This window comes from Equus caballus, chromosome 31 (genome assembly GCF_041296265.1).
Source record: "Equus caballus isolate H_3958 breed thoroughbred chromosome 31, TB-T2T, whole genome shotgun sequence".
Taxonomy (NCBI): Eukaryota; Metazoa; Chordata; class Mammalia; order Perissodactyla; family Equidae; genus Equus; species Equus caballus.
Window position 1 is genome coordinate 19711115 of NC_091714.1, and position 26077 is coordinate 19737191.

General features: G+C 35.9%; 1 protein-coding gene across 12 annotated transcripts in view; it reads right to left on the reverse strand.

The window, feature by feature from the left end:
* ADGB (androglobin) overlaps nt 1-26077 on the reverse strand; it is a 172657-nt gene that overhangs the window by 47954 nt on the left and 98626 nt on the right. For all 12 annotated transcript variants that reach the window (XM_070256532.1, XM_070256530.1, XM_070256531.1 and 9 more), the window contains 8 exons: nt 23537-23704; nt 20711-20846; nt 19949-20086; nt 18037-18130; nt 16768-16902; nt 15825-15978; nt 13641-13828; nt 8832-9016 (listed from right to left, as the gene is read on the reverse strand). In XM_070256532.1, the coding sequence (XP_070112633.1) occupies nt 8832-9016; nt 13641-13828; nt 15825-15978; nt 16768-16902; nt 18037-18130; nt 19949-20086; nt 20711-20846; nt 23537-23704 (1198 nt within the window). The remainder of the gene's footprint in view (nt 1-8831; nt 9017-13640; nt 13829-15824; nt 15979-16767; nt 16903-18036; nt 18131-19948; nt 20087-20710; nt 20847-23536; nt 23705-26077) is intronic.

Below are 26077 nucleotides of genomic sequence, written 5' to 3' on the forward strand. Positions count from 1 at the left end.
TCTTTCTCACCAAAAAAAAGAAAAGAAAAAAAATAGAAATGTCCTGAATATTATTAATTAATCAAACATGTATTGAGGGAATTCAAGTGAACGGCACAGAGAAATTCCAATGCTAGACATGACAGAATAATGGGCATTGGACTTATTCTCACACCATAAAAAATGATAATTGCAAAATGTATAAAGTAACTGTTTTAAGCCGTTGGACAATAGACAGCCCAGGACTGTTATCCTTGATAGAAGAAAAACATACAAGATGATCTCTCCACTTCCCCAGATTTCTGCCTGTGAGCACCTTCTCAACTGTGGCACAGGGAGTCCAAACAGTGATAGCAGTTTTTCCAGGTTCAGGAAGCTAAAGATTGGCATTTGGGGCTCCTGAGACAACTAAAATTTGTAAAGCAGGGTACGAGAGAAGAGGCATCAAAATATGCATAAGGGTCCACTTTCGTCTTTAGCTGAATTCTAAACTTCATTTGTACAAACACCTAACAATTTCTGGCAGACAACAACTACTCTGAGATCATGAGCGTAATGGAGATTCTGAAGGTTGCTCAATGTTGACAGACATTGGAGCTCTGTCAAATGAAGGAAATTTAATGAACATACAGGGCATTCAGTTGAGACTCAAGAAAGGCTATTCTTTAAGAGTAAATCTACCTTAACCCTGGAGTAATGGAAACTCTAGACTTAGGAGTTAGAACCAAGTCTTGATATGATTAAGCTAAGCTGTCAATAAACTTCTTGCCAGAATGAAATCAACATTCTTTCAATGAACAGAGTATAGTCTTAGCAATGTATCATGTGCAATGTACAGCACACAGTCAGCTTGATATAAGAAGAAGCAGGGAACATGACCATGAGTTGAGAAAAAAAAGTCAATAGAAATAACCACATAGCTGACATAATGTTGGACTTAGCAAATAAGGACCTTAAAATAACCAATAAAAATGTGTTTAAGGATGTAAGGGAAAAGGTCAACATAATGAAAGAAAAAATGGTGAATATCAACAGAAAAATTAAATATATAAAGAATCAAAACAAAATTCTAAATATGAATATATCTGAAACAAGACATTCCTGGATGGACTTAGAAAGCACATTGTCAAATTCAGAGGAAAAGATTAATAAACTTGAAGATAAGCAATAGAAATTACCTACACAGAAGCAGAGAGTGAAGAAAAAATATTGAACAGCAGCTGAGTGCCCCACGGTATAATATTGTAGTGGGTGAAATAGTGACCCCCTAAAAGAGATATGTCCACCCAGAACCTCAGAATGTGACCTTATTTGACATAAGGATGTTTGCAGCTATAACAAAAGGATCCCAAGATGAGATCAATCTAGATTAGCATTGGCTCTAAATCCAATGATAGGTGTCCCTACAAGAGACAGAAAAGGAGAAGACACAGAGATGCACAGAAAGAAGACGCCATGTGAAGACAGAGGCTGAGATTGGCAGAGTTATGCTGTCACACGCCAAGGAATGCCAGGAGCCACCAAAAGCTAGAAGAGACAAGGAACGACTCTCTTGCAGAGACTTCAATGGGAGTGTGGCCCTGACAACACCTTGATTTTGGACTTCTGCTTTCCAGAACCATGAGAGAATAAAGTTTTGTTCTTTTAAGCTACACAGTTTGTGGTAATTTGTTACAGCAGCCCTAGGAAATTAATACAGATATCAAGTCATCTGATATATGTGTATTCTTAGTCCTAGATGGAGCTCCTATAAAAATAAAATACTTTGGTATAAATTTAATAAAGTATGTGTAAAATCTGTCCATTGAAAGTATAAAACATTGCTGAGAGAAATTGAAGTTTAAAATAAATTGAAAGATACACTGTGTTCACAGACCAGGAAACTCAATTTTGTTAAGATGCCAATGCTCCCCAAATTCAACACAATCCCAACCAAAATCTAAAGCTAAAATTTTCAAGAAAATGTGGCGTTGGACTAGGATTAGATATTTAGATCAATTGATCAAAATGCACTTCCAAAATAGACTCATACACACATAGTCAATTGATTTTTGACAAAAGTTCTAAGGTAATTCAGTGTAGAAAATATCAGCTTTTGAATTTATAGTGCCAGAACAACTGGACATCCATATGGGAAGAAGAAGAAACTTGACCTCCTACATTACATCATACACAAGAATTAATGCAAGATGGGTCATAAACTAAACATAGATGCTAAGATTATAAAACTTTTAGAATAAAGCATGAGATGAAATATCTATGACCTTAGATTAGGAAAAGATTTCTTAGATAAGTACATAAGTACATAAACTGTACTAGTAATTTATTTTTAATGACAACTTTGACTTCTTCAAAATTAAAAGTTTCTACTCTTCAAAAGTTGTTAAGGAAGTGAAAAGGCAAGTCTTAGACTACGACATCATATGTGAAAATTATATATTTGATAAAGGACTTGTACTCAGAATATATAAAGAACAAAGACAACCCATCAAAGACATGGCTGTAATGTGCAAATGGACACTTCATCCAATAAGTTATACAGATGGCCAAGAAGCACACATAAAGAGCTCAGCATCACTGGTTAGCCAATTTAAACCACAAAGAAATATAACTATCTACTCACCAGAATGACTAAAATCAAAAACATTGACAACAATACATGTTGGCAAAAATATGGAGAAACCAGAAATCTCATACTTTGCTGGTGGGAGTCTAAAATGATACAGTCCCTTTGATAAACTTTTTGGCAATTAAAAAAATATATATATACCTATGTCAAACCATGTCACATTAATTCAACTCCTGAGTATTTATGCAAGAGAAATGAAACATTAAGTTTCAAAACAAAGACTTACACAACTATGTCCTTGGCAGCATTAGTTACCATATCCTAAAACTGGAATAAACTCATATGTCCAAAAGAAGAATGGATAAACAAAGTCCAAAGGAATGGAGTAGCAACAACATGGATGTATCTTAAAAACATTATGCTGAACAAAAAATACCAGTGCCAGGAGTATTAACATGCTTCCAGTTCCACAAAGTTCTATTACAAGCAAAACTACTCTTTTCTTTTTTTTGAGGAAGATTAGCCCTGAGCTAACATCTGTGTCTATCTTCCTCTATTTTTTTTTTTATATGTGGGACACCTGCCAGCAGTGCCCAGGCCTGTGTCTGGGATCTGGACCTGCAACCCTGGGCCACTCAACCGGAGCGCGTGAACTTCACCACTCTGCCACCAGGCGGCCCCAAAACTACTCTCTTTTGACAGCAATGTGAACAGTGGTTGTCCCTTCAGCAGGTGGGGAATTGAATGGAAATGGCCTTAGGGATCTTTCTGGGTAATTGAAATGTTCTATATTTTGTTAGGGGTGTGGCTCACACTAGTGTATGCACTTACCCAAACTCATCAACTTAGATTTGTGCTTTTCGTTGTTTATAAATTATACTCCAATAAAAAATTTAAAGATAATGACACAGTGTCCCTATCCTTGTGAAGTACCTCCTTCAGTCATTCATTCACAACCCCTTCTTTACCAAAAATGTGTGAAACATACACAAAAAAAGGAAAATTTTCCTTAATATAAGAGAGTCTACAAAACAATTAGAAAAAAATAGCTAATTCCGATAGAAAAATGAGCAAACCACACAAAAACATTTACAAAGCAGGAAATATAAAAGGAAGATATATAAAATGTATGAAAACATGCTTAAACCTCACTAACAATAAGTGAAATACAAGTAAGAGTTTTAGCATTCAGATTGACAAAAGTCAAGAAATATGATAACTCAACTGTCATTCAGGGGAGTATGGACAAATTTGCACAAACTCAATGAAGGGCAATTTGGCAGTACACACCAAAATTAAAATTGCATGTACCTATGACCCAGTAGCTCCACTTCTAAGCATTTACCCAATATATATGCACATACAAGTTCAGAAAAACAAATTTTTTAAGGAAAAATACAGCACTGTTTGTATAAACAAAATAGAATTATCACAAATCACTATCAGTGGGAGACTAGTTACACTAATTATGCTACATTATTAACAAAATTGAGCCATGTACAGCCATATGAAATAAAATGTTTTACCATTCTTAGTCCATACTAGTTCCTCAAACACCCAACTGCTTAGATCATAAATTTTGTGAAAATTGCAGATTTTATGTTAAATCTACAGCATGAGTACTGGTATAAAATTTTATTTCTGAAAATTACATGAGATATACAGGCATTCTTTAAAACTACTGTGAGATAATACAAAACCTGAAAAAGCTTCCATTTTACGATTTTTTTGCTGGTTCGCTTCAGAGCCTTCCACATCTTTGCAATGGAGTTTATTTCCCCTCTGGTGTCATAGAATGTTTGCCTACAGAATACATACGATAGTCTCCCATATCCTGTTCCATTACAAATATAAGACACACACAAGCACACACACACATCCACATATTTCTTTTTGCATGTACTTTTGGTAGGGATACTCCAGAAATACACATAGTAGAGAATTCATAAATAGATATGTTTCCAAGAGAAGCAACCGGAAAGTGTTTAGAAAGAAAAAGGAATTTCAATGTCTGCTTATATAATTCATAAACACAAATTAATAGCATCCCTTTAAATATGATATCCTGTCTTAAACCTAAATAAAGAAAATATCCAATGCACAATAACAGCTCTATCAATCTCTATGGAGAAATTTTTACATCTTTTCTATGAAACATACAGTCATGAATAAATGGAAAGAAATAGCCTTTACTTGTATGTAAATTCAATACTGTAAATGTGTCGGTTCTCTTTAAATTAATTGATCTATACATTCGAGGTAATCAGAAGGAAAACAATGACAGAGTTTTGCACGGTTTGAGGGGAATTTGAAAAAATTGTATTAAAGTTTATCTAGAAATATAGATATGAAACTCATAAAATGCTTTTAAATGTTTATGCATAATTCTCTTGTAAATGGTAATTTTGAAGTGAAATAATGAACTGTATGACAAACTAGAAAGAGTGTATATTTCTACAAATTTAAATGAACAGATTTGGAGAGAAATGTGGGTGGAACTAGCTATTTAGGGAAAAACATGAGGTCGTAAATAGCACAGGAGAGTTGCATTTGGTGCCTGCTAGGGTTTAGAATTAAGATATTCCTGCACTAAAGAAACTATGAAACCCATATAGAATGGAACAGAGAAAAGAAAACAAGTCCATCTTGAAGAGAAAGAGTGATCATCAGACTAGCAAAGCTTAGTACTCTCATGGTCTTAACATAGCTGAAGAAAACTCTCTAAGTGGCTTGCAGGTAAATTTGAATGAAAGACCACAAAGTAGTAATGTGAACTGAGTACTGAAAATGACCCAGGGGGTATTCAGGGGTGAAAGGCAAATGATGGGAGAAAAGAGACATGATCAAAAGAACTGCTTAATTAGCAATTTTGCCCAAGCTCAGCCTTTCTGGTATCATATAATGCATTCCCACCTCCCTGTGTCTAACACACTACATTTGCGCCCTAATTGTGCCTTCACAGTGTGGTGTCTACTCAATTCTCTGCTCCTCCAGATTCTTATTCATATTGGAAGAGTCTATCCCTGAGCTACAATGACAACTCACACATTGTTTCCAGGGTTAGTAGGAGAGGATAAAAAAGAAACATATGAATAGAACATAGGTAAAAAGACTTCTTTTTAGTAATTTGCTTATACACTTAAGATAATCAACATAAACAGCATTGGGAATAACGAGAGTTCAGACGGGTGCTAAAGTTATACAAAGGTCAACCAGAAGATATAATCAATTACAAAAATGAACCACGATGGCAGAATTCACAGAAAGCATGTTTATCAAAATAAATGTAAATGTATTACGTTACTCCATTTTACAAACTAGAATCTTGGATTAAGTAGAAAAAAATACCCATTTGTAAGAGAAAGATTGAAAAATTAAATGGATCAACAAAATCTACAGGCAAGCGATAACAGAAGAATCAGTGTTAACATCAGACAACCTACAAAAGTTGAAGAAAGACTGCTTTATATTCATTTAAAAAATACAACACATCAAAAATTATGAAGCAAATGTGGAACTTCATGCAACGAGCAAGTAGCATAGGAATACGTAAAACTAAAAATATTAGAGATAAATATTTACACACTTTACAATGAAAGTAGGCGATAACATATGTTTCTCAGAAACTTACATATCAATAAGATAAAACATAAATGACAAATCTTGAAATTTTTCTTTTTTATATGCTTTCTTTTCTTTTGAGGAAGATTAGCCCTGAGTTAACATCTGCTGCCAATCCTCCTCTTTTTGCTGAGGAAGATTGGCCCTGAGGTAACATCCGTGCCCATCTTCCTCTGTTTTATATGTGGGACACCTGCCACAGCATGGCTTGATAGGCAGTGTGTAGGTCTGCACCTGGGATCCAAACCGGCAAACCCCCGGCTGCTGAAGCAGTGTGCGAAAAGTTAACCACTACACCACCTGGGTGGCCCCTTGAAATTTTTAAACATTGCAAGTAGCAAGTTTTCCTTTTAGTAGAAAGAGTGGGCGTATATTTAGACATCAAACTATTTACCTCCAAAACAGAGCATAACTTCATAAACCTCAGTGTAACACTCATCAAAACTGATTTGAAGCAGGCCACAGGAGAAACATCAATCAAATCCTCAAAATAGAAAATATATAAGCCACTCTCTCTAACTCCACAAAATTTAATCAGATATTGATAACAAAAGATTAACCAAAACAATTTTATTATTTGGAAATTGTAAAAATATTATAAACATTTAAACCTAAAGAGAAAACCAAAATTAAATTATAGACCATGCCAACTACAACAACATTACATATAAAATTTTGTAGCTTGCTATAAAATATAACATAATACATATAGCTATACTTAGGAAAATGTACATCGTTTAATTTGTTGACTTAAACCCAAGACTTAAAACACCAACTAAACTTTCAACTGGTGGAGCTGGCAAAAAAAAAAAAAAAAAAAAATTAGACTAAATTTAAAAAGTAGAGGGTAAATTTTAAATGAAAAACATGAATATCGATAAATTAGATTACAAAAATAAAAAGCCGTTGCACTTGATTAATGAATCCAACAGTTCATTCTAAGAAAAAAACAAGGAGACCTCTGAAAAGTCTAATCAGGAATACATGTTTTAAAACACAAATAAATAGTAATATTTAAAAAATGATTATAGAAACATGTTCAGAAGAGATTTCAAAACTATAAAAGAATCTTATAGACAAATGCATGCAGATACCTTTGAAATACTAGATGAACTGTTACTTTTAAATAAAAATACATATTGTAAAAATGAAAGATAGAAAGTTTGGAAATTATTAAAAAGGAATTAAAAACAGGGAAAAATTTATCCCCTGAAAACATCAGAATTAGATAGTTTTGAGGTCCAATCTGATAAACTTTACAAAAAAACAAATTACTCTTGTAGTATTTAAATGGCTTCCCAAATCAGAAAGTTTCCAAAGTAATTTCAAGAATTTGTCATAATTCTAACTTGAGAACCTGGTAAGTGTAGTGCATGGAAAAAAACACATAGAGATGTACAGTTATTAATATGATCCAGCAAACTACATAAAACAGTATATTCTAAACATAGGGGTGTATTAAAACATCATAGACAGAGAGGTTTTATTCCAAGAATGGTACAAAATTAAAATTTAATTTATGAAATTCAAAGGGGGTAAAATTTGATGATTTCTATAAACAACAAAAAGATAATAAAGTTCCAACCCATTTAATATGAAAATTCTTAGCTTTCAGTAGAAAGAACATCCTTAAGTTTTATAAAGGGCAATTATTAGAAGTCAACAATAAACACGATACTTCCTGGTAAATGCGTAATCTTTACTATTGAAGAAAAGGAAATGTATCATCATCTCTCTTATTTAATGTGGGTTTGGAGGTCCCAACCAGTGCCACAAATAAGACAAAAGTTATAGTTTTAAGAAGAAATACCAATTGTCAAGTAGATGAAATCCCAGTTTTGTGTAAAATGTAATTCCAAAAATGGAAATGGAGGCACAAAAGCTAAAATTAACTATTTTTTTCTGGGTAGCATGATTACAAGGGATTTCTTGCTCTCTTGTTTATAATTTTTTATGTTTTCAAACTTCCTACCTTGGCCAAGTGTTATTTTTTTTATTGTGAGGAAGATTGGCCCTCAGCTAACATCTGCACCAGTCTTCCTCTGTTTTATGTGGGATGCCCCCACAGCATGGCTTGACGAGTAGTGCTAGGTTCATGCCTAGGATCCCAGCCTGTGAACCCGGTCCCACCAAAGCAGAGCACGTGACACCACTGGGCTGGCCCCACAAGAGTTATTTTTATACTCAGAAACAAGTTACTAAAGAAATTGAAAGTATATCTCACAGTATCACTGTTATCCATTATTTTGGAAATATTTTTATTTTATTAATTAGCGACTTGTGACTGTTAACATTGAAAATAATAACTTTAAAGTTCCTGTTAATTTGCTAAGTAGAATGTTTTCTAAACATAATGGATGGGGAATAAAAGAAAAGTAAAAAATTCTTTCAAATTAATAAAAATGCTATCTCATTCAGAAATCTGAGAAGGTTCATGTAACGACAAAGTCTTTAAAGTACGATTATAATAAATCTATTGAATTTCAGACTGATTTGACACACAAATGCAATAGTTTTTAAAATATTTTACTATACTATCAAGTTTTAAAGATTTAAATGTTACTTGCTGTTTTATTTTAAGGAAAACGTTTCTAAAATCAGTTACATAAACATAAATACCTATTTATGAATGTATATAACCCATTTAAAAAGATAGACTTACACTGGGAGCTCACAGTTTTTTCATTTCCCAAGATGTTAATTGCTGGGATTAAGGCTTGGCCTTTCCCGGTGGAGCTCACTATAGTTTCTTCATTTTCTAGAATCTGTAGCTTGATGAATGCATCTGGTTTGGAGGTACGTACGTGTACTGTAACAGGATGTGGTAAAGCAACTTTAACCGAATACCTATAAAAAAAAACCATTCAGCTTTATAAGGAACGTAAAGGAAACTGTGTAATTTGCTGATATAATTTATAAGTAAAACCACTTTATGAAGTCAACTAAAATCCTGGAAATATCTGTGCTGTTATAGACTTTAGCCAAAGATCCCAATATGCTATGGTAGAGTGAAATAAGTAAAGTACGTTTATTACCATCAACTCCCAAACAGGAAACACAACTTTTTGTTTCGATATAAGCCCTCACTTATGAAACTTGATACATCTGCAAACTACTCTCACACCAAACTTTTCCATTGCCCCTTCCTCTACAGTTGGACAAGGCATGACTGGCAGAGGCAGGACCTTTCTAAGCCTCACTGCTAACAATACTTTCTTTGATTTACAAAAACACAGAGAAATCAAAGGTAGTACCTTTCCCTGTGCTTTCACCCTTTACCATACAAGTTGGGAAACTCTTGCCAAAAGACTGGAATCATGCGGTCTAACTCCATCCCATCTCCTCCCTTAATGCATTCAAAGAGGTGGTGTTGGAGTTTTTTTTTCCTATTTTAGGTGAATCCTTGCAAATGCTCAGGATCCTATCGACTTTCAACTTCTCTAGAGATTTGCTTTTCTGAGTATCCTCTCTCCTGTATCTTAAATCTTCCTCTCCATTCCTCCTTGTCATTGGTTTTTGTACAAATGCAGGTCTCACTCATCTTAAAAACAGATCAAAACAAAAAAAAACAAAAAATCTTGAATCAACTTTGTAGTCCAGACTCGGCTCTATTTCACGCCTCCCCAGCTCCCCATCTAAGGAGAGTTGTCGACTCCCACTATCTTCATCTCATCACCTTCCACTGGCTCACAGCGCTCCACTCTACCCCCACCCAAGATGCTAAACTTACTCTTGCCAAGGTTTCAAGCAGTTTGTCACCACCCTACAGAAACTTCAGTTCTCATCTTCCTTGACTCGTCAGGAGAATTTCACAGGGTTGGATCAACCTTCATTTCCTAATTCTTTAAAAACTCTTCCCCTATGAGCTTAGCAACTTTTGTACCTCCTATTTTGCGTTTTTTCTTTTAGACTTCTCTCCCATTGACATTCCCATAAATGTCAGAGCATCTTAACATTCTGTCCGGGATCTGAGTCTCACTGCACAAACTTTCCTGGGCACTTCCACAGGCAGAAACAACAATGATCCTCAAATCTGTGTCTCCAGCCCAACTCCATTTGCAGTGTCACTTGGACATTTCACTGGCCTACCATATTGAATGTCTAAAAATGAATTGTCTTCCTATTGCCCAACCTACCAACGGGATCGTCTCTGTGACCTCTAACCTGGTAAAGGATACTTACAGTCCAAGACTTCCAAAGTCAAACCCCAGGAGCCCCAATCAAGCCAGGCTGTCAAGTTTACTTCCCCCACGTCTTAAAGTCCTTTCTCTTCTCTCTAGATCCACTGCCACCGTGGTTATGGGTTAAATTGCGTCCTCCTCAGAAAGCTATGTTAGAGTCCTGAATCCCCGGGTCCTTGCAATGTCACTTTTTTGGATACGAGGTCTTTCAAAGGGAATCAAGTTAAAATGAGGTCATTACGGTGGGCTCTAATCCAATCTAACTGGTGCCCTATAAGAAGGGGAAATTTGGAAACAGACGCAGAGAAGATGCCATGTGAAGATGAAGGCGGAGATCAGGATATAAAGAATGCCCAAGATGACCAGCAACCCACCAGAGATAGGAGAAGGGCCTGGAACACATTCTCCCTCACAGCCCTCAGTAGGAACTGACCCTGCTGACACCTTGACCTCCGACTTCCAGCATCCAGACCTGTGAGACAATCAGTGTCCGTGGTTTAAGCCACCTACTGTCCCAGTTCGTGGGACTTTGCTATGGGACCCCTGGCGATCCAACACGCTGACTGACTTCAGGTGGCCACTATCACACCCCTGCACTGTTTCAAAGCTTCCCGTCTCCAGTTACACTCTCCTCCATCCATTCAACACACTGCAGTCTTCTGAATGAGCTTTTTCGTTTTTTCATATTCCATAGCTTTTACGATTTAATATAATTTCACAATAATACGGTTCCAACATTTTTTCTGTTCTTAGAAATTATATTTAAAATATTTCTTTCAGTTTACGGTTTAGAAACATAATGTTTTGACACAAGTCTATTAACGCCATTTTTTAAAAAATCCTTCAAAGCATCTCGCTGCCTCTAAGGTAAAGTCTAAGTGGCCTGTCTTATGAGGCCCTCAGGAGAGGGCTCTGCGGACCTCTCTGGCCTTACCCCCTGCCAGAGCACCCTACAACCCCACCTTGCAAACAAAACAAATGTCTTTAGTTTCCTGGAAATGCCACATCCTCTTTAATTTCTGAGTGTTCACATAGGCTAGTCAAGCACCTCCTCCTCACCTGCCCCCGTCTCAGCCTGACAGCTTTAGCTTCTAGGACTAATTTAGGTGTTAGGCTAAATGTCGCTTCTTAGTCTATTAGTTTCCCTGCTAGGTGGTATAATGGTTTCCTACCATAGCAATTAAAATATTTCATCACAATTGTTATTTTTGGTTACTGATATGTTTCCTTCCTTCTTTCTTGCTTTCTTCCTAATAGGCAATAAGCAAATATATTAAAAGAAGCAGGCAGATTAAAAAGGGAATCCTTCACCCCTTCTATGGCCCTCAGTGTATGTGTTTTCTTGCAGTATTTTCTCTAAATTTTTACCTACATATAAAATATATAAACAAATATAAATGTAAGAAAATATACTTGGGATATACTGTATATATTGTTCTGTAATTTAATTTTATTGCGGATTATTTTTCATTACAAAAACATACATATGTTTTTTAAAGGGAAAAATGTTTAAAAGTATGAATAAATAAGATTCACAGGGAAAAATCAGCCAGAATACAATAAATTATTATTTGTTTATACATTGTCAAAAAAACTTAGATTTTCCTTTTAAAATTCAATTTACCAATACGTTCGGAATCTTTAAAACATACGATTTCTTTAATAGAATAAATCTTTAGACAATAATCAGGAATTTACTTTACTGTTTACAGTCAAATATACCCATAACATATATATTAATTCTATAGAAAAAGTAGAAATGGAAATTTGTATCAATAGGGAATAACCAATAACCAAGTAAATTGTTATATATCTGTATGAATCATTACTAGGAAATCATGAAAAGAGTTCATAAAATGTCTTAATGTCATTGGGAAATGCTTAAACTATAGTGTTAAGTAAAAAGGACAGGTTACAAAACTTTAATTATAATTTTAATAATGTTAAGCTGTAACTAGGAAAAACACTATAAGAAAATACAATAGAATACTAATAATGATTGCTTCTAGGTTTTTTGATTATGCGTGACTTTCACTTCCCTGATAATATATTTATACATTTTACCAATTTTCTGTGAGAACAATATATATTAAAAAAAGATGATAAGTATTTTAACTCATTTAATAGCAATAAATATTTAATGAAGGCCAATTATGCACCAGGTACTATGCTGGGTCCTATATTGATAAGACATGGTTCCTGCCTTCAATAAATGTTAATTCTGTTAGACGTTGATGTGAAATTAACCAGCTAAAATTTAATATGTCACATTCTCAAAAAGAAAAAAGAACTATATAAATACGTCCAGGACAAACTAAGTACATTCAGAGGTTTAAGCACAAAGGATTAGGTGGTTGAAAATCATCATTAAAAGTGATAGACTTTGCTAGGTGGAGGAACGGAGATAGGATATCACAAGACAAGAAGAAAGACATGAACAAAATAAAATCACATGGCATATATGTCAGGAGATGGTGCCTGATTCCATCATAACAGTGCACGGTGTATCTGGTGGCTGGGCAAGAGTGTTGAATATCATGCAATGTGGTTCGGATTTTATTTAGAGGAAACAGACAGCTGTCCAAGATTTTAAAGAAGGGAAATCACATATTTAAATGTTTGTGTTAGAAAGGTAACTACTCTGACAGTAAAAGTGGATATGTAAATGAATAAGGAGAGAGAGTGAGAAAGAGAGAGAGTAAAAAAAGGGAATATAATGGAATCATGGATTCCAGAAACACAGCATTTCTCTAAACAAAATATCATGAGGCCCTACAGTAGGGGTGGGACAGTGAGAATAGAAAGGAGGGCATAAAGATGAGAGTTATGTGAGAATTAGATCAAAAGGACTGATTAATGAAAGAGAGTGGAGCCCATGATGAAGCAATTCATGGAGTGTATATTTCAAGGATGACAAGAGGGTTAAGTTACCAGATAAGGAAAAACCCACACAAGAGAGCAGTGATGAAGCAGAACAAGGAGAAAGTAATAAGAGGAAAGAATATAATGAAGAATATTTGACAAAAGTCAAATAGGATGAGGACTAAGAAAATATCATTATCATTACTTGCAACAACATAAGCTTGAGCCTATATAACACCTATATAATCACATTTCTCTCTAAATTAATTGTTTCCAAAAGCATGTAGGAATTGATATTCAAAGTTGACAGGATTTTACTCAGAATTTATTATTTTTAATAATATTAGTATTTAAAATAAGATATTTAATAAAATAAAAATATTAATACTATAAAAAGGAATGCATTTCCCCTTCTGTCATTTACTTACCTGAATAAAATTTTCTTATCGTTGGGTATGTAGTAATCTCTGATTTCCTTTATGGTAAAGGTGTTGCATGGAGAGTCTCGAGAGAGGCACGGGAGTGGATTATAAGGACCAATGAGGCGCAGTTTCCATCGTGAGGATGATACATACGAGTCTCCAGTATATGCTTCACCCACGAATGTGTATCCTTTCTATAGGGAAGAAGAATTACACAGGAGGAATTTACACTGTTCCTAGTCTCTCAAATGTACAATATATGGATTCACAGTAGTAAAATGCTTTATTATCTTGATATACATAAAGATTCCAAGATCTCTTGAAAAATATACAGTCATTAGCATCATGTTTTGAAATCCCTTTTAGAAACTATCTTATATGTTTTCAGAAAAAAATCAATAACTTTAGACACACACCTTACATCCTTCACAAAGATTAACTCAAAATAGATTACAGACTGAAATGTAAAATGCAAAACTATCAAACGCTTAGAAGATAACCTAGATGACCTTGGGTATAGCAATGACTTTTTAGATACAACACCAAAAGCACAATCCATGACAGAAAGAATTCATAAGCTACACTTCATCAAAATTAAAAACTTCAGCTCTGTGAGAGAAAATGTCAAGAGAATGAGAAGACAAGCCATAGAGTGGGAGAAAATATTTGAAAAGGACACATATGATAGAGGATTGTTATCCAAAATACACAAAAACACTTGAAACTCAACAATAAGATAATAAAAATAAACTAAAAATAAAACTACCTGATTAAAATAATCAGGTAAATAATCAGGTAAAATAATCAAAATAAACTACTTGATTAAAAAATGGGCAAAAGATTTTAACAGACATCCTACCAAAGAAGATATACAGATGGCAAATAAGCATATGAAAAGATGCTCCACATCATATGTCATCAGAAAAATTTAAAGAAATGAGATACCATTACATATCTACCAGAATGGCCAAATTCCAGAACACTGACAATACTAAATGCTGACAAGGATGTAGAGCAACAGGAATTCTCATTCATTGATGGTGGTAATGAAGAATGGTACAGAGACTTTGGAGGATGGTTTGGTGGTTTCTTGCAAAACTAAACACATTCTTACTACACAATCCAGCCATTGCGCTGCTCAGTATTTACCCAAAGGAGAGGAAAATTTATGTCCACACAAACACCTATACATGTATGTTTATAGCTGCTTTATTCATAATTGCCAGAACTTAGAAGCAACGAAGATGTCCTTCCATAGGTGAATAGACAAATAAACTCTGGTACGTCCAGAGAACGGAATATTATGCAATGCTAAAAAGGAATGAGCTATTAAGCCATGAAGAGACATGGAGAAACTTTAAATGCATGGTTTTAAGTGAAAAAAAAGCCAAGTAAAAAGTTATATATACTATATTATTCCAACTATATGTCATTCTGGAAAAGGCAAAACTACGGAGACAGTAAAAGATGAGTGATTGCCAGGTGCTGGAGGATGGGTGATGAATAGGTGGGGCACAGAAGAATTTGAGGGGGATGAAAACACTCTTTGTGATACCATAATAACATATACATATCATTTTACATTTATCCAAAACCACAGAACGTACAACACCAACAGTGAACCATAATGTAAACCATGGACTTCGGGTGATAACGATGTGTCAGTGTAGGTTGACAAATTTTAACAAATGTCCCCTCTGGTGGGGGATGTTGATAATGGAGGACGCTGTGCATGTGTGGGGCAGGGAGTGTATAGGAAATCTCTGTACTTTCCTCTCAATTTTGCTGTGAGTCTAAAACTGCTCTAAAAAATAAAGTCTTATTTCAAAAAAAATCCCTAAAATGACTCAAAAGAGCTATTATGTTTTTTAACCTTGGAAGGAATCTGCATAGCCATATAAAGGACTGGGGGGGTGGGGGGGTGGGGTGGAGAGTGGCTGTGTAATCACAATCTTCTGAAATATCTAGGGATAGAATAAAAGCCTAGTGGGAAACTAAGAAAACAAGCTGGTTTGGTTTAGGAATAGGACTAAATGAGCTCCTTAGAACCTTTTCCATTTTAAGAGTTTGGATGATTTTATGATTTTTAAAAATGAGAATTTCCAATGCTTTCTTTTTGTCATACTTTCTTTGGAGAGAAGAAAGAAGAGAGCTGAGAGATGAATGTTCTAGAATAAAATTTACACGTACCTTGTTTTTGGTATAAAGATATGGCACCACTTTTTGGAATACCTTTGGCACTTGTTCCATTGTGTCATTATTAACAACGTGGAGCATGCAAACTGGAAGTGTAGTATATACTTTGGGAACCAAAATCATATCTTGAGGAAACAAAAATGTTTCTCTGTAATTACAAAAGCATGGATTTTTCCATTGACACAAATTGTAAAGAAAATTTGAAATTAGCTTCGGTCCTAAGAAATTTTAAAAGAAGAATTTAAAGTTCCAAATAAACTGTTTTTTAAAATCATTATTATTAATATACTACTTTGTCATGTAAATGCAAACTCTTTAAGAAATCCCATTTTATAAGTAATTTATGACTTTAATATGCAATTACTTGGAAATTAAATTATTTCTTTCTATACCGAAAGGACATCATTTTATTATGTTTATCATACTCAAAAAAGATTCTAATAATTAACTTCACATTCTTCATATTTTATTTAAAGAAACATGGAAAAATTTCTGTAATATCTCATTTATGCATAGCAGATGTGTAAGTAACTTTAAGTTGTGAAAGAAACCTAAAAGTTCATACTTTTACTAATATCATAAATAAAACTCTACACATAAAAATATTGCATGCCATTTAAAGGGGCCGGCCCCATAGGAGCGTGGTTAAGTTCGCATGCTCCACATTGGCGGCCTGGAGTTGACTGGTTTGGATCCTGGGTACAGACCTGGCACCGCTCATCAGGCCATGCTTAGGTGGTGTCCCACACAGCAAACTAGAAGGACCCATAACTAGAATATACAACTATGTACTGGGGGGCTTTTGGGAAGAAAAAAAAAACCAGAGGAAGTTTGGCAACAGATGTTAGCTCAGGGTCAATCTTCCTCAAAAAAAGAATATACATATATTGCATGCCATTTAAAGATGGCATCTCTTGCCAATATATGATAGCCTCACCTGAATACTATAAACCAACTATTTGGTGGCTGGTCAGGATATGTCACGGTATAGTCAGCAAAAGCAATCTTTGTTTCTTCATCTTGATAGCATGGATAAGATTCCATAGACTTGCATTTGCTTTTAAACATTAGTCTAGAAATGTAAAAATAATTTAAGTACCAAAGGCAAAAGGAACTTTTAAAATAAATTTTATTTACTAAAAAGAAATAGGCAAAAAATAGCATAAAATATCATAGTCCATTGTTGGCTGGATTGAATCTCTGATCAAAGGAGGGGCTGTGGGGCTCATGGTGCATGGCATCAAAGTAGGAGAGCCCATTCCAGTTCAACCACAAAAGATGTCTCTCAAAGGTACCCAAAGTTCTCTGAAGTTCTTAGTCTAGGGAGAACCTAATTCACAGTTGATGGAGTAATTGAAGTGCATAGGTGGGAAATCACCAAAGTTCAAGCAATAAGGGTGGGAAAACTAGAAGCAGGCAAACTAGCAATAAAAATTCAGAGGTGGGAACCAATGAAGGTCTGGACTTGACATAGAGAATTGATACTGGAATGGAGTTTAAAGTAAGGAATGGATTTGGAAAAATTAATTAAAAAAAACAAAACTAAGATCATGAACAAAGGGAGACTGCCAGTTTTCCTTCTAGGGATTTCTAGTTCATAAGGGAGTGGTGCATGCGACTGGTTAAAAGAATTATGGGCTGAGGTTTCTCTATGTTTGCCCCCTGGGAGGCTGTGGAATATTCCAGAACATGAAGGAAGTGATGTGAGGGATCCTCTGGGTCCTATCCCTCCAACTGTACCAGGAACTGGGTCTAGACTCAGTAGCACCAGTAATCTAGAGTCTTTTATATAATATCTCCAGTATTGGCTGGAATGGGAGCCATTATGGCCACAGAAAACGGTTCTCTATCAGAGGTCTAGACAGAGCTGGATATGTTCTTGGTTTCCAGAAGGCAGATGGTTTAATCATCCTGTCAGTGGTCCTAAACTCTAACTTTCGTCTTCTCTACACCATGAGACTTCAAGAAACTCTGTTTCGCTTCTCAGAGGTTTTCTGCTTAGCATTTTAGATAAGAGCAACTAAGACAAACAAAAAGTAGTAAGAACCGTAGAGACGTTTCAGATAAAATATTGTGGGAGTTCAGAAGCAATGGTGTGTTTCTAGCTGCAGTGCTTAGGGAAAACTCAATGAACATGGTAGCATCTGAACTGGAGCTTGAAGTATACCAAGATACTGCAATAAGAAATATCGTTATTCTGTTTTACCTTAAGAGAGAAATTGCATACTGTTCTGCATTCAGTTCCAGGACAGCCCAAACTTTCTGAAGAGTGTCTGCAACACTGGTATTTTCTTTTGTGTCTAAAAATAACAACAAAAAATAGCAATATAAAAGCCTGAAGGTGCCTGAAAGATCATCTTGTTGAAAGCCTCCTTTTACAGATGAAGAAGTTGAGACTTGTGATAAGGAGGTATCCAGAGTCACAGGCTTTATTAGCAGCAAACTCATGTTCAAAATATAGACCTATAACCTCTAGTTGAGAGCTCCGTTCACCATGTTAAGCTGTTTCCCTTCATCTTTAGTTGAAAAATCATAAAATGTTCTTTGATCCAATTGAAGATACTCATCAAAGAGTTTACATCAAAAGATCTTTTATCACACTAAAAATTCCTTATGAAAGCTCTTATATCAGAAGAAGTAATCCACCCAATTTTTCTAAAAAGCAATGGCTAATAGGATCCCACTAAAGCTCAATCTAAAGCATAATCCACAATGGCTTAAGAGCAGATGATTTGCCAAGAAAAACGCAAATCCATAGTAAGTAACAAATTTAACATGTCAGAAACTGACTTTTTTTTCTAATTATCCTAACAATTTCCTCATAGTACTTACCAGAATCTGAAATTGGTATCTTAACATATTTACTTCTCTACTGTATGTCTACCACCACTCTAACACAGGACTCATTAGAGCAGAAACCCTTCCAGTTTTCCTTATTTCTATGATGCCAGAATCTAGAAGAGTGCTGTTCACACAAGCCTTATTCAGTAAATATGTGCTAGTGAAAGAATTGCAAACACTATTAAAACATTATTTTGTTCGAGTTTTTGTCTTTATAAAGAGAAGGAAAATCATTTTATGAACATAATTTTTACAGCATATATGGACAACCAAAAGTATATTTTACCATATATTTAATTTGATGAATTAATAATTATTTTTTCTAATAAAAAATATAAAAACCAGTCAGTAATATTTTTCTGTCACAAAACTATGCAATGCAATTTGTTTGTTTTACATTTGAGTATCTATAATTTTTACTGCTTAGATGAACATTTTGATGGTTCTCGCTAAATGTTTCGAATAGACATTTTTACAACAAAAAGTTTCAATATGCTCAAAGAATTCTATTGGAGGTAAAGCTTTTCCTAAGAAAATGTCGACCAAAACTGCAGAATGAAAATAATTGAATAAAATTTTTGCCTCTGCAGTGTTTTATTTTAAGCTGACAAAATAGATCTTTTCACAAAATACTTTATTTCATATATTATTTATGAAATATATAAATATAATATATTTATTAATTCAATAATATTGATTTGATAATAATATTGATTATTTTCATATTATTGATTTAAATCAATAATATTGATTTAATAAATATAATAACACATTTGAAATGCATTTTATGCCTTCTAAATGTATGTCACTGTGGACATATGTGGGAGTTTCTTCATTCAGTTCATTCATTCGTTTGCTCATTCATTCTCGCATCTCTTTGAAAAATGGTCTAGAAATGTAAAAATATCTATGATCTAGCTGGAGCTGACTCCTGCTGCATTCGGCTGTGTGCTGGAGCTGTATAGAGGAAAAGACCAGTTCCCTATTTTTAAGGAACCTCACAAGAGTTTGGGAAAAAATAGCTGATCAATCACTCACTCATTTATTCATTCAGCAAGTATTTCTTGTGAGCTTACTCTGTGCCAGGCACTGCACAAATTCTGGGAACAAGAGAGTGTGTGTGCTGTCGTGCATCCTGACCTCAAGGAATTTCAGTACTTATAAGAATTAAAAATAATTAGCCAAGTCATAAAGCAGGATGACTCTAAAATAACACACAAACGAATATTCATTTTCATACACACAAGTCTATTTTATAAATGATTGAAAAATTATACCTGGTGTCCTAGCTTTCATAAGCAATCTGACGTAAGACCCTCTCCACATGGCTTGAATTTTAATTGCTGCTGCTACTTCCTCAGGAGAATACTCTTTATCACTCGCTGGCACAGAATATTTAACGTCTACCCATTCCGCTGGAAAGGGAAAAACAAACTTTGGACTGAAAGTTATATTTATTCCATTTCCCAATTTTCAATGCCTTTCACTGCTAAAGCCTCTGACGGAACAATGCGCCACAACGACAGATGTCTCATTATATTTAAGACGGCCCTCTGTAGGGGGTCCTTTTTCAGAATGTAAACATTCTGGAGAAGGAAAACACACTAAATTGACACCTTAGCAAACTACTATTGATTCTTCTGAGAAAGTCTCAAGAGATTTCTTTCAAAACTGAAAGAAAATTTTACAATGGTAGGAATAGAGCATCGAGACAAGAGGAAGAGAAGGTTCCTTGGATCGGAGAATCTTCCCAGAATTCCTCAAATCGTACTGTACGGACTGGCGACTTTCCTATTTTTTAAGGTCCGAAACAAATGAACCAGGGGAATTCTGGGCTCCTCCGGAAGTATGGGGGCTCGGCGACACATGGCGGAAGTTTGGAACCCCGTGAGCATCCCAGGGCACGGCTTGAACGCCACGATGCTGATGCAGATCTGTTCAGCCTGCTCCACGAAAGCTCTGAGTGCACTTGTCTCAGAGTACGTATCTTACATAAGGCTGGGAAACCCCACGTCTAAGTACCTAACATTAATCAGTACCTAAAGAAACATCTTCCAAGGAGGAATCAAGTAAGTCCAAGTCCAGAACCATGGCACGGAATGCAAATTTGAAGTTTGCAAGAGGTTTTGTTATTTGAGTTTTTTTCAGTAAACGCCATAAAGAAATATGAAAAACCTGGAAAAGACAAAATACATTAGTGTGTATATATTATATACATACAATTTTTTTTAAGATTGGCCCTGAACTAACATCTGTTGCCAATCTTCCTCTTTTCTTTTCCTTCTCAACAAAGCTCCCCAGTACGTGGTTGTATATGATAGTTGTAGGTCCTTCTGGTTCTTCTGTGCGGGACGCCACCTCAGCATGGGTTGACGAGTGGTGCTAGGTCCATGCCAGGATCCAAACCGGTGAACCCCAGGCCACCGAAGCAGGACACGTGAACTTAACCACTCGACCACGGGGTCGGCCCCTAGTATATTTTTTAAACCGAGAAAATACCATTACCTTGGTTAATACTGTTACCTAGGTTCTGACCTAGAGGTAAGAGAAACTCTAAAATAACTTTGAATACTCTAAAAATAAAAAAATATATATTTCTCAGATATATACACAATCTAACAGATACTCTTCAAAGTCCCACTCACTCAGTAATAAGGCAAAATTATTTATCCTTTGACTCTTTCTAATTTAATAAAATTTAATCACTACAACAATGTTTATAATGTACCCTCAATCAAAATATAAAAATAAACTGGTTTAGGAGACATATCATAAGATAGAAAATATGGTCCTTGTGCTTAAGCATGTTAAATACAATATTTCATTGATTTTAAGATGCCGTCCATTATAAGACACACTATTATTTCATGTGCTACAAGAAAGAAAATATGGTACTTAGAGCTTTTAATCACTATCTTAAGTATGTACTTCCTATTGAAAAGCTCTTTTAGATTTATTTGAATGTAGCTTTTTCATCATATATCACACTGAAACATACATGAAAAAATAAGCCGCATAAGTTGGTTAAGTATTTCAAAACTATTCACATTCAAACTCCTATTCTTGTAAATCACTTTTAGAAAATGCTTAACATCTGTGTCTTCCTATGCAATTTTGTCCTTCATGTTGTCAAAAGCTTTGAAGACGCATCATTGCCTAAAGAGCGTTTGAGTTTTGTTCCCGGGGTTTTTCCCAAGGTACTGACCCCCATTCAATAAGTGTTGATGCTGACTCATTCTTGATCTTACCAAAGAGAACTGACAGAAGGTTTTTAGACAACAAGAACACGTGTTCCTTCTTCCAAATTTTTTCATGGTTTTTATCCTGAAATGCTGAGGATTCCATTTATCCAGTCATGCCACTGAGAATAGCAACCATGTGTTGATAGCTTATTTCTTTTTAGTACGGAATAATATTCCATTGTCTGGGTGTGCCACAGTTTATTTATCGATTCACCTACTGAAAGACATCTTGGTTGCTTTGAAGTTTTGGTAATTTTAAAGCATCTATAAATATACGTGAATAGATGTTTTTATGGACATAAGTTTTCAATTCCCTTGAGTAAATACTAAGGAGGAATCTTAAATGTATGTTACTGAGTTAAAGAAGCCAATATGGAAAGGCTACATACCGTATATGGCTACATCAAATTATATGACACTCTGGAAAAGGCAAAACTATGGAGACAATAAAAAGACCACTGGTTGTCAAGAGTTGGGGTCAGGGAAGGACGAACAGGTTTGGTACAGAGATTTTTTAGGGCAGTGAAAATATTCTTCATGATATCATAGTGATGGATACATGTCATTATACCTTTGTCAAAACCCATAAAGAATACAACACCAAGAATGATCCCTAATGTAAGTTATGGACTCTGGGAGGTGATGATGTGTCAATGTAGGTTGGTCAATTCTAACAAACGTCCCAAGTGGTGGCGGATGTTGATAGTGGGAGCTGCTGTGCCTGTGTGGGGAAGGGGGTATATGGGAAATCTGTACCTTCTTCTCAATTTTGCTGTGAACCAAGAAAATAAAAATAAGAAAATATTAAAAAATAAAATATTTAATAAAATATTTTATATTATATATTATAATGAATATATATAATATTTTACATATATTATATAATATATGTTATAGTTATATGAATACAGTATTTAATAAAAAATAAATCTGACCAGGTGTCCTCTGTTTTCACTTGTTAAACCTGGCAATGTTACTCTCCAAGAGGCAACTGACCATGTCTGAAGTCATTTTTAGTTGTCACAACAATGTGCTACCTGCAACTAGAAGGTGTGGCCAGCCATGCTGCTACACATTCTACAGTGCATGGGTGAGCCCCACAACAAAAGTCATCTGGCCCAAAATGTCAATAGTGTTCAGGTTCAAAAACATGGACCTAGAGGGTACCACAAAGTCTCTTTGTTTCAATTCCTCCAGGCTTTCTGTGAAGCCAGGATGCTACTCAGCCCCAGCAAAGGTACAAGTTTTAACTGTCATGAAGTTAATGCCTCTGAGGACAACTATCTATCAGTGGGAAAAGAGCTGATGGATAAGCGTCACAATCCCCCATCCTTTAGCGGGACCTTCTGAGTGATGTCCTATAAAGTTTACCAGGACCCCCCTGGATGATTGAGCCCCAGCAGCCCACAGCAGTAGATATCACATCATTTAATGAATAATTTTCTCTTTCTCATCTCATTCTTCCCACTCCCTCATTTCTGCTTCTGGAAGTCACTTCCCAAATAGTCTCTGACCAAAATACTTTCTCAGGCTCTGATTTGGGGGGGGGGTCACCTAATATAAGATATATCATTTTGAATAGAAAGTATCCTCCTGGGAACATCACGTCCCGAGCAGGCTTACCCTGAAGTGCTGGGCAGTTAGCTCCTTGTCACGGAGGGGCAAAGGGTAGTGAGCTGTTTGCAGATCCCTCAGAGCTCTGGGAAGTTTGCGCTTATCTTTGAAATGAGCGATCACATTTCCGACAGCTTTCAAAATGGTTAGCGACTGCTCTGCGAATCGGTAGCTCTCCTGTGAAGACAGAGCATAGCAGCCAGTGTCACTCTCATTTATTCAAGTGTAAATCAGTTTACAGAAATTTAATTTCTGTGGTTATAGTAAACCTCTACTCTATGGTTGATTCGATAGTTATTTCTGGTGGACTTATGAGATCAAAGCATCTTGCTGGGTGCTGTGGCCTCAGAGATTTAAAACAAGGAACCCAATTCCTGCTGTAGTGGGAACACATAGGAAGAACAACTACCCAATATTGGGGGCCAGGGGAAACTTCTCCACTGGATTAATATCCAGAGTTAGTTGTGAAGAATGTCCAGGAATTCTTCTGACAAGAATTAGTCAAGAATTAGACAAGAATTCTTCTGTGCAAGAACTAGTCTGACAAAAACTGTGCAGGGGTCAATGACCGAGGGGCAGAGAGGAGTTCAGAGAGAGAGCAATAAAGATCAAAAGACAAGAGTTTGAACTAGCATGGGCTCTGGCTCCCTCTTGCTATCAACTGGGAGGAAACAATAAAAGCAAGATAAGGATATGGAAAAAAGTATGGAGGTTCCTCAAAAAGTTAAAAATGGGCTACCATATGATCCAGCTATCCCACTTCTGAGCATATATTCAAAGGAAATGAAAACAGGATATTGAAGAAATATCTGCACTCCCTTGTTCATTGTAGCATCATTCACAACAGCTAAGATGCGGAAACAACTGAGCATCCATCAGTGGATGAATGGGTAGAGAAGATGTGATATAGATAGAGGAATGTTATTTAGCCACAAGAAAGAAGGAAATCCTGCCAAATGTGACAATATGGATAGACCTTGAGGGCACTGTGCCAAGTGAAAGACAAATACCGCATTCTATCACTTACATGTGGAATCTAAAAAAAAAAAAACAGTCCAACTCATGGAAACAGAGAATAGAAAAGTGGTTGCCAGGGACTGAGTGGTGGGGGAAATAGGAACAGGCTGGTCAAAGGGTACAAACTTTCAGTTACTAGATGAATAAGGTCTGAGGATCTAATGTATAACAAAGTGACTATATTTGATAACATTGCGTTGTATAATTGAAACTTGCTAAGAGAGTACAACTTAAATGTTTTCACCAAAAAAAAAGCTAAATATATGAGGTGATAGATGTGTTAATTAACTGGGTGGTAGGTATCCTTTCACAGTGTGTATGTATATCAAACCATCATGATGTACACTTTAAATCTCTTACGATTTTATTTGTCAATTATACTTCAACAAAGCTGGAGGGGGAAAAGAAATTTCAATAAATCTGTAGTTAAAAAAAAAAGAAGAAGAAGAAGAAGAAAACCCTGAGGAGTTTGCAGATTATCTTGATTGGTGTGTGTGGTGGGGGTAGTTAGTTGCTGGTGGAGGAGGTGCCCAAAGCAGACAGCGCTTGGAGGTGCCATGAAGAGGGTGAAGTTGGAGGAAAACTTTGTAAAGCCTTTTTTTCCCCCTTTTCTAGTGGGCGTCATGGTGCAATCAGGAGCAATCATTGCTCCACAGTTCTCTGCAGAAATTTCGAGGGATGGCCCAGCAGCTATTATGCCTAGACAGCCCAGACTTCCTGATGGAATGAGAAGCTGTCGAAAACAGATATAATTGACGTGCCACCTTAAGGCATCTCCATTGTTAGTACCGTCAAGTCCATTCCGACTCCCAGTGACCCTGTGCACAGCAGAGCGGAACTCTGCCTGGTCTTTTTGTGCCATCACTCTCCCCTTCCAGGGCTCTATCAGACAGTGCTCTGCTGCTTTTCATTGGGTTTTCATGGCCAATCTTTTTGGAAGTGGGTTGCCAGGTCTCTCTTCCTAGTCTGTCTTAGTCTGGAAGCTCCGCTAAAACATGTCCACCATGGTGACCCTGCTGGTATTTGAAATACTGGTGGCATAGCTTTCAGCATCACAGCAACACGCAGCTGCCACAGTATGACACGGACCAACAGACGGGTGGTGTGGTTCCCTGACCAGGAAACGAACTTGGGCCATGGTGGCCGAATCTTAACCATCAGACTACCAGGGCTGGCTTCTCCATTACCTCCTCCCTAACTCCCCAAAGCCTAGGGAAAGACTATTCTCTGCGGTGTTTCTCCCTGAGGTGAAACCATAACCAGAAAAGTTGTCTGGTCTCTTGGCGGCTTTGGCATTGGGAGTGATCAAGTACCGCTCTGAGGAGCTTGAGTCTGTCTGCTCTTGAACCAGCCCATCCCCTTTTGCTTCTTCATTAGAATTGAAGACTACTGGGGCTTGGCCTTGAGCCCTAATAATTTTTATAAGATGGAAGAGTTGATAACCCCAGGGAAATATGAGTTCACAGACCAAAATAACTAAACATCTAGACAGTTAAATCACCTAAAGAAAGAAACAAACTAGATAATCTATGC